This window comes from Cavia porcellus, unplaced genomic scaffold (assembly GCF_034190915.1).
Source record: "Cavia porcellus strain 051 isolate PalLab524CR breed Dunkin Hartley unplaced genomic scaffold, mCavPor4.1 scaffold_27, whole genome shotgun sequence".
In the NCBI taxonomy this organism is placed as follows: domain Eukaryota; kingdom Metazoa; phylum Chordata; class Mammalia; order Rodentia; family Caviidae; genus Cavia; species Cavia porcellus.
Window position 1 is genome coordinate 25740185 of NW_026947510.1, and position 10482 is coordinate 25750666.

General features: G+C 39.5%; 1 protein-coding gene across 4 annotated transcripts in view; it reads left to right on the plus strand.

The window, feature by feature from the left end:
• Window positions 1-1347, plus strand: part of Spag6 (sperm associated antigen 6) — a 43305-nt gene extending 41958 nt beyond the window's left edge. For all 4 annotated transcript variants that reach the window (XM_063238094.1, XM_003462725.5, XM_063238096.1 and 1 more), the window contains one exon: window positions 389-1347. In XM_063238094.1, the coding sequence (XP_063094164.1) occupies window positions 389-458 (70 nt within the window). In that variant the 3' untranslated portion in view covers window positions 459-1347. The remainder of the gene's footprint in view (window positions 1-388) is intronic.
• Window positions 1348-10482: the final 9135 nt, after the last annotated feature.

The window sequence follows — 10482 nt, forward strand, 5'->3', positions numbered from 1 at the left end:
GAACATATAGGTACAAATAGCTAACAAAGGACAAAGCAGGTCCCTAACCTAGGTTTTATCTGGAGAAAACACTTTCAAGGGGCTTATTTTGAGAATACTGGAAATTTTAAGATTGTACTACCTTAGGTTTTAAAATCCATTTCTTATATTCTGGAATACCTGCCAGGTATTATTTGACAGGTTTTTATATGCATGCAAGTTATTTCCATGGTGTATTAAATAACTTACAATGTATTATTAATCAACATGCTTAATACTTTCATACTAAATGTTTTATAAAATTATCAGTTTGTAAGTGTAAATTTCTAGTACTATGTATATCTGAGACTCTTTTTGACCTACTATGCTGAATCTTGAATGTATCTAATAGCAGATTTTTCTTTTCCAGGTACTATTCCCCTGGATATTCAGACACACTTCTTCAAAGAGTGGACAACTATCAGCCAGTTATTGATTAAACATAGTCATATTTTTATACTCAGATTCACAGCCACAATTCATGAATACTAATTGTTAAAATTCTTTCTAAATATTTGACTAAATACATTCTAAACTTAATGCCAAATTCCTTTAGATAATATTTTCATAGTTTATGTAACTATGCTAAAAATTAGTATCTTGAATACATAAGGAACTGTTCATAAGCATTTACATGCATAAGATTTATTCACAAGGTAAATTTTAAATAGACAATAAAGAATTAAGATGTTATTCTTCTACTAAAAATCACAGAGAGAGATTGAAAGAAAGAGAGGTCTCCAACTAAACACAGGTGGGAAATGTCCAAAGTCCTTATTTTGATCAACTCCAAAGGTAAACCATAGCTGACGGCCAGACAGAATGGCCTTGTGTATAACACGGAGGAAGCAGGAGGACAGGAATGCAGGACCTTCTGCAGAGGTGATGGCGCTGGGTCCATAAATGCACTGACTTGCACGTGTACTCTGCTGTCAGATTTCCTGAGAATGAGAACGGTACTTCTCTGTATTACTTCTGTCCTGTCTGAAATGCTCCTGAGCCTGTATGGGGCTGCAGAAGGAGGAAGTTATCATGAGGCACTCCGTGCTTGCACATGTGCTCTCCAACCTCTCGGAAAGGTGTCTGAGTCATTGTGAGTGACAGCAAAGCAGGCAGCAAGATGAGTCTCCTGTTCGTGTTTCCTGGCCTGTTCATCCTCCAGGTTTCAAAAGTCACATCTTCAGGGTTTGAAGGAATCATTTTAAAAGAATACCATGAAGCTCAGACCTTATACTTACTGTGTTTTCAGCTAGGAAGGTATAAAGGGGTAAGCTAAAGGAGACTAAAGTAAAACGTTAAATAAAAATAACATTAGAATTGTCCTGTTTACTTTTTTTGTCCAGTGTTATTTCTGACTCTTGGGAATCTGTGACTGAATCTAGGTGGCGTGGTTACTTGGTGTGTGTGTGTCTTTTGATCTAAACTCTTGCTGTGTGAGCTCTGCCGTCAGGGAGGCCCAGGCCTGTAGTGCCTGCAGTCTGGGTTTGCTTTTATGTTTCCTTGTGGAACTTTTTTTATTTTTTCTCAAAAGGGACTTAGCTGTTTTGTGCATTTGTCCAGGTTTATCTCTATTACCATTTTTTTCCCAACAGGATTTTAATGTCTCTTAAAATTTCATCATACTCAAGTGGTCCCATTTCTTTTTTCCTCACATTGATAATGATTTCATTTTGTTTGTTTATTTACTTTAGGGCTGGCGATTAAAACTTAGGCTTTGTGTATGCTAAGCCATTCTACCCCTGGGCTTCATCCCCAAATATGATTTCATGTTTTAGTCTTACTTAGGCCTTTTATTGTTTTGTTTTTTGCAGCTGTTTCTTTGACTCTTTGAATATAAAAAAGCATTAATTTTTCTCCTGCATTTTATATCTTTGTTTCTTCACTGTCCTGTTTGTTTTGAGTCATCTGAGAAAATAAAAGTAGTTTTCACCTTTATTAAGACTTTCTCTTACATGCTTAGCTGTTAATGATGGAAGCTAGATTAAAACTTCTTCAGATATCACTGGAATGGTGAATTTCTCATACTGTATTTTCTTTTTGCATTATTCTTTGCACCTGAGATTTTTAACTTCATACATTCTTTCATATTTATCAAGTAGTATGTTAAACCAAGATAATCATATTTAATAGTGTTTGGGTGTTTATAATTTCAGTGTATGCAGTTTGGAAATTTTATGCTCTGAAATATTTCTTATACTTAAGCAAAACAAGTGTGTACTTTTAAAAAAGTTTATTACTAATTTTTTTAATGGTATTGGGCATTGAACTTTTGGCCTCTACACTGAGCTACATCTCCCAGCCCTCTTTTTATTCTTACTTTGAGGCATGATTTTGATGTTACCAGCTTGCCCAGGTTGGACTTCAACATGTTATCCTCCTGCCTTAGTCTCCCAGAATACTAGGATTAGAGACACATACCACTGCATTTAGTGAAAAGCATAATTTTTTGATAATTAGAATAGTTACTTGAAAAACATTTTTTAAAAAGTCTTTTTCATTTGTGTTAGAGCAAGGATAGCATCTGTCATTGGTACTCTCTGACGCTTTCATCTTTGGTTTGAACTGTGTCAGTTTCAGTGCTCTGTGCTAACAAACCTCTTCCCATTCCACTCGTCCTCTGCAGGCTATCTACACGTTAGCTATGCTGGGGCCTCTTGGGAATGGTTCTAAGACTTCATTCAAGTCAGGGAAATCAGTGACCTGGCCAGATTGCCTGCTGGGGGAATAGGGACGTGAACAGAGCCTGAAAAGTTGTGGGAATCTGGGTTCTGATCAGAAGTCTGTTAAGTAGGAAGGGTGTGAATATATGCTCAACTCACTCAAAACATGCTGTCAAAATAGCCTGCATTGGCCCATATATAACAGCTGTACACAGACCTGGCGTGATTTATGATAGTCTGACAGGAAGTACAAGTTACATATTGTGGCTGGCAATTGTACGGTACCCTCAGGTCTCACACTAAGATGAATGGAATTTAAACCAGGTGATTGATAAGGAAAAACCACTTCCTGCCCTCCTGGAACTTTCTAACACAAACACATTTGCTCAGACCCAGGGAGTGGACTAGACACAAAACACTGATCACAAAACAACATAAAAATGTACGCCTTGTATTAAATCAAAACTGTACTACTGTCTCCTGGAGATCTCTATAAGTATGCAAACTCAGCAGTCTGGTATGTGAACAGTCAGCACCAGGAAGTGCTGATGCCACACAATCTACACAGCACAGTGCATGTAGGTGCTCAGGGAATTATATTTACTGCTCTCTTTTTCACCTTTTAAAAATGTGGTTTGGAAGAGATGCCAGAAAGCTGCTATTATATAAAGAAATTTAGAAAACTCACAGAAGAGTCATTTTTTTACAAAGCCTGGGGACATCTGTGCTCCTGGCTTCCCTCATTTCTCACTTCCTCCACTCCAAGTTATGCTCTACAATAACGCCTGTAGTTTCAGTTACCAGACACTAATTAAGCCATTACTCTTGCATTTATAAGTGTAAGACCATGGGTAGATATAAAGACCACATAGGTGACACACTTACGAATTTAAAAACAAACTTTGAAAAGTCATCTTGATTTTAAACACTGAACCAGAAATACTGTACTAATAATGACTCATGATGCCAAGATGCTGATCTCTGGAAACCAGCTCCTCTGGGTTCTGTTTGCTTTTAAAATTTGCACTGCGGTTCGTGGCAGGTGACTTCCTGCTTAGCCAGAACGTGTGGTACTCTAGCTCACGGAGGGAAGAACTGGCTCCTGCAGTGGTGAAGTCTAGCCCTGGGTTTTCACAATCGGGGAACACGCCCAGGAACCAGGGTTTACATTCTGCAAAGACCCCGTGGCTCCCAGAAGCTTGCAAGAAGCAATGCCCAGCTACGAAGTGGCAACACTGGCAGACAGGAGAGGGCACAGACAGGCGGAAGGGTACAGTGCTGGGTGGGGGGAGCCCATGGGCCCCAAGGACACTCTGGTGCCAAGATGTTGAGGAGCTTGTAGGGTCCTGGGGGAGTAGGCAACTACTGAGCCCAAGCTGTCCTCCAGCTCACAGCGATCCTCCTGCCTCAGCCTCAGCCTGAGTGCTGGGAGTATACCCCAGCAAAACTCGGCTTCCCAAGTTTGGGAATCTAACATGCTTGCCAGGAAAGAGAGTGGGGAGCAGAGGCCAAGTCCAGCAGAGCCTCTGGGGGCACAGGGAAGATGTCTGAGCGCACAGCCTGGAATGGCAAGCTTGTGTGCTTGTTTTTTATAACACTGACATAAACTCAGAGTTAAAGCGTCCTGTTGTCTCTCATACTCCTTGAGATACAGGGGAATGAAACTCCCGATCTACTGTGTCCATACCGAGTTCTTGTTCTCTAAAATCAAAGAATGAATTTTAGGAACAACAAAGGTTGAGAAAAATATATTTACTGAGAGAAAGAAAGCTGTCTGAAAGGTACAGAAGGGGTCCTGAGGGCGTTGCCAGGGACTGTCTTTTCCAGGGACTTTTATAGAGTAAAATCATGGGGTGAGACTGGTTCAAGATGGGGAAAACTGGGAACTCACAAGGTAGATGGGCATAAGATGGGACAGAACTATGGTTAGTTAACCAAAAAGATTAATAGTTTAGGTAAAATTGATAAATTGGGGACAAATGGGGCAGTGAGTCACTTAGAAAGCAGGCATTCTTAGCAATGACTCTTCCCTTGGCAGTTGGAATGGTGACTCCTGACTTCCTCAGGGAGCTAGAGAACTCTTTAGAACATCAGTCCTTAGGATATGGATGTATTTGTTTGATCTTTTGTCTTGCGGCTTGGCCCACGGCTGGAAGTGCCTGTCTCCCCCATGGTTGCAAAGTATGTCTCACTGTCTATAGTATTTCTAACTCAACTGCATGTAACACTTATGTTCCCCATAACCACACTCCTAACAGCTTGGCGCAGTAAGCATTTTCTGCACTCAGTAGGAACCCAGCAGCACAGGAGCAACGAGGTCCCCAATCCTGGTCCCAGAGCCTGGCCCATGGCAGTGCCAGTCAGGCAGGCAGTGTGCATAGTTGCTTTCTCAGCAAGTAAAACTAAATAGGGCGCCTTATTTAAGGGTACCAGAGGTATGCACAAAACCACAAGACACCAGGGACGTCCATAGCTTCCAGCCTGCTCATTTAGTGGTGCGACCTGGAAGGGCGAGTGACATATTGTGACTGTGTGTGAAGACCAAAGCTGCTGGAGCGCTGGGGTGGCCTTCTAGAAAACCAGGAGATGTTGAGCCAGTGATCTACCTGAGGAACAACAGCAACTGTGCAACAGAAAGCTCACCTGCGAGTAGGACATTAAATCACAAGCAAACTTTCAAACACAGCTTGATTATATCCTACTCTCCCTTTTCATATCCATTTCTTCTTGGTGTATGTGTTATATAAACAACATATGGACATCAAGTGTGATTAGTCAAGAAATTGGACAAAAATAAAATTTTTTGTTTTTATAGTGGAAAAAAGAGTAATTGTGGAGCTAATCCATAAGGACAGCAGCGCAGTGGTCCATGCCGTTTCATTCTCCAAGAATGGAAGACAGGAGCTCTGCAAAGTGCTTTCCATTGCATTCTCTGCTCTGATTCTTTGGGGTGAATGTACGCAGTGTCTATCATGAAATGCAAGTCCCTCCTGCAGAGACTGGAAGACCACTGCTCACCTCCAAGACAGGGGAGTTTGGGTAACAGCTGAGAACTGCACAGAGGGCCGAGGGACTTCCAGGACACCTACAAGACAGTGTCGGGGAAGTGCATGAAAACTCCTGTGATGGATGAAACTGGAAGACCAAAATCTTCCTGCTACTGAACCTCCTTCCAAAACTGAACTTGCAGGACCGTGAATGATACATGGTAGCTCAGTTATGAGAGAAGTGAAACGGAGAACTTTATTTGAGGCTGAATAGTAGTATAATTGCCAGCTTCTCTGAAGGATTACTCCTGTTTCAGTTTCATTTTGGAGAAATTTTTGGCTAAGAAAAGACCACGATCTAGGAGGAAAGTTTATAATAATATCTTGTCAGTTTCTAGCTTTTGCCTGGCCATAACCAATCTCACAATACCATACCACCAAACAATGTAGAAAACAGAAAATTATTACATGTTAAAGAATAAAGATGTCTTTCTCTAGGCTTTTTTACAAGGAGTAAATGATATTAGTTTATGTGTTCAAAATATGTATGTGCAATAGCGTTCTAGTGCAAACCCCAAAGCAACTTTTATCCTCTTTATTTAAGTTTCATTCTCTCAGACTCTTCCACCAGGTTTCTGTTTCCTCCTTTCAGTCTAGAATGTTCATTGTCTCCAAATAATTCCTAAGGTAGTAGCATATAATTCCCCCTTCCCTGTTTCATATCGAAATGTATTTTATTTCAAATCTGTTTAAACATGCTTTGAACTGTCCCTTCTTCCAAGCGAGCTACCTTTCCCTGAACTCACAGTTGTGTAAACCTAGAGCTCATAGCAGTCAAAACACCGATGGTCCTCAGTACTGGAATCACTTGGAATGCTTTTTAAAAATTGCTGTTCTCCTGGTCCATTCCTAACTATTCAATTCAAATCAATGGCATTGAAATTCCAGTATTTTTATTTTTATATAGTTTCTCAGAGGATTCTAACAAACACCTAGTTTGACAATGTCACAGGCAGCCCAAGTTATCTGCCTCAGCCAACGAGTGGTTCTGAAACTTCATTGTCTCAGAATCCTCTGCAAAGACCCTCAGAGTGCTGGGGGCCAAGCCCTGAGTTTCTCATTTAGTAGATGTGGGAATGGGGCCTGAGATGGATTCACAGGGGATGCTGATGCTGATGCTCCTGGATCAGGGAACATTTTAAGAATCATTGTTCTGGAACACAAAAATAGGGACATTCAGAAAAAAACTAAAAAATTTGATCTTTCAAGCAAAGCTTTGAAGTCAGGGTGCAAATTGGAAGCTTGTACTTCTTCATCCTATGGTTTAGTGTGATTTTTAAAATGTAGTTCTTGATATTTAATATTTGTGCATATTTATGGTATACTATATAGTAATTTGATACTCATATAGAATATATAATGATCAATTGGTGGTAATAACATTTCTATATCTTTAAGCATTAATAGATCCCAAGTGTTGGATGCCTTTATACTTTCTAAGTATTTTGAATATATTATTGGTTGTCACAGCCTATAGGTCACCTACTAGACTATTGAAAACCAACACTAGTTATCTTCCCAGGCAACTATGAGTTGGTGCCCCTTATATAACTATTCTTCATCCTCTCTCCCCCTTCTCTCTCTGGTGATCACTGCTCTATCCTCTTTTATGAGATCAAATTTTAGTTTCCCTGAATGAGTGAGAACATGCTTTCTGTGCCTGGATTATTTCACTTAGTATCATCCTCCAAAGTGTGACTTTTAAAAAAATTTTTTATTGTATTTGGGGTAGAGATGAGACTGTCACTGCTCTTTCATTGTTAAGGGTAGTTTTTAGAATTCCTTTTCCTTATAGTGAATTCTTCTCAAATTCAAAGCATTCCATCAGCCTCAGCTTTCCTCCACCCATGACAGGTTTCCTTCATGCAGATTTTTCCTGCATGTAGTCTTGCAGTAGCTCACAACAAACTATTTCATAGAGAATTGCAAAATCACACACACACACACACACACACGCACGCACAAAGAGGGAGCACCAGTCTGATATGAAGGCTGAAAGCTCTCTGTAGAGCCACTGGTGTTGAAAGGCTGAAGAAGCTAGAGTCTGATGTCCATGGCTGAAGGCTGAAAAAAAAAAAAAAAAAAACAAAAAACAAATACACCCCTTTAAGCAAAATGGAACTCTTCAAAATGTACACCAGCTTTGTTCTTTTTATTCTATCTAGTATACAAGCCTATTGGTTAGTGCCACCCACAACCAGGGTGGATTGTCCCTTCTCAGTTTGCTGGTCTAGAATCCAATCATCTCTGGAAGAGCCACATAGACACACTCAGAACTGTGCTTTACTAATCTCCCTGTATCCTTCACAAATAAGCAGTATTTGTATTCTAATCTAAGCATGTATACCATAGAGGTTTAAATACTGTACATTTTTTGTTAAGTGATCTAACAATACATAGCAGTGAACTCAGTCAGCCTGAGTATCTTGCAATGATAAGAGTTGTTAAGAGTATTTAAAAAGGAAATTAAAATATTGCTTCTGCCTTCCTTGGGAATCAACTACATGACATTCATTCTTTGGCTTGTTTTAATCGTTTTGGTTTAGTAACAGGAAAAAGAAAATTTCCCCAGAAATTTCCCCAAAAAGTTGCAGATCTTAGTATGTGGAAAATAGTTCTTCAAAGTAAAAACAGGGCTTTACTCACCCAAAAGTAACAGCTGAGAGAAACCTACTTTGGTAATTGCCTACATTAGAATCATGTGTTTTATATAAAGAATTTAAAAAATCAGACCCCCACAATTCAAAGACCCAACCCAAAAATGGGCATCTGAGATGAATATACAGTTCTCAGATGAAGAAATACAAATGGCAAATAAATATATGAAAAAATGTTCATCATTACTCATTAGAGAAATGTAAATTAAAACCACACTCAGAGTCGATCTCACTACTGAAAAAAATGGCTAAGATCAAGAAAACTACCAACAACAAATGCTGGAGAGGCTATGTGGAAAAGGAAACTCTTCTGCACTGATGGTGGGAGTGTAGACTGCTGCAAGCCTTGTGAATGTCAGTCTGGAGATTCCTTAAAAAGCTAGGATTGAAAGTCCCATTTGTTCAGCTATTCCACTTCTAGGCATATTCCCAGAAAAACTGAAAACATTATACCACAGTGATATATGTACACCCATGTTTATAGCAGCACAACTTGTAATAGTCAGATCTTGGAAAAAACTTAAGTGTCCATCAATTGAGGAATGGATAAAAAACCTGTGGTACTTTTATACAATGGAGTACTACTCAGCTATAAAGAATAATCGCATTGAGATATTTATAAATAAATGGACAGAACTTGAGACCATACTCATAAGCGAAATAAATCAAACTCACATGTATAAATACCGTATAGTCTCTCTAGTATAAGAAAGGGTAAGAGTACATAAGAGTTTATAGCAATCATGATTCCCCATTACATTGCTCTGAAGCCTTATACTGTCTGCATTCGTTAGTTGGAATGGTTTTATCCTAGTTTGTTTGATTTTATTATCTGTGATAGTATAAACAGCTATTTTAAAGAGAAGAAGACATTAGAAGAGCCAGAGCTGATTTAGTATCATCTTATTCTGAAGTCCTACTATGCTTTTGTTTTTGTGTTGCTTTTGGTTCTGTCCTGTTATATCTTACTAGATATTATTATGTGTGACAGTATAAACAAATTTCCTATGGAAAATGAGGTAATATAGTAACCATTGTTCGTTCTCTACTCTTCGAAAGGTAATGCTTTCATTCTCTTGAATGGTTTTATATACTGTTTTGTTATGCTTGATACTATCGTAAATGAAGCTATGCTCAACTATTTCAAAGAAAGAGACATTATGTTAATTATGGGTTGTCTTGTGATAAAATGCTGTGTTACTTGCATTGTTCTGATCTGATCTGCTTTGTTGTGTCCTCTTTTGTCTTAATCTCTTTAAAATAAAAAAATTTAAAAAATAGAATCATGTGTTTTGTACCTCAACAGATTCTAAGACAATAGATCTTATACTGAGTTTATTCCAAAAGAAATAAGGAGGCCCAGTGAAAAGTCACAATGCCTTAATACCAAAAAAAATGACAAATATATTTTTAATTAGCAAAGAAAACAGGATTTTTAAAGATATCTTTATGACAAACTCAAAGCCTGCTGGAGCACTGCATCACTTCCCTGCAACCTGGCTAGAGCCTGTGTGCCCAAAGTGCCCTGTGCTGGCCCTGACATAGTAAGGCCGGCTGCCTGGCCACATGACCTGCTCACCGCAGCTGGTAGAAATATAAGAACAGTAAGCACTGAGACTGTGGTCAGCACTGAGACACACCAAGACTCTAGCGGGACCTGAGTGTTTAGTTTCCAGATTCTCTGCTGTGCGTCTGAAGCCCACACCCCTGCCCATCTTTCCATACTTGGGGGCTGTGGACAGGTTGATCTTCATAGCTGCGACCCTAATGGGCAGCCCCACCACAGAAGCAGAGGAGCCGGAGGGAGGGTATGCCCGGGAGATGACGACAGACCTTTGTGTCTGCGTACACCCTAAAGGGTGCACATCACCCTAAACTGGCATAACTCATTTAAAAACCGGGTCCGATCACAGGAGGCATCTATGTCCACATGTGACCTGGGTAATGTAGGACAAGTGTATTTTTGCCTAGGCTGCACAGCTAATTTAAATAGACGGGATAAAAGATCCTGAAAACCAACAGTTTTAACATCCATACAGTGGTACAGTGCTTTCTATGACTTTTCTTAGCTATACAAATTTTTTGAGTTTTTCCAGGGAC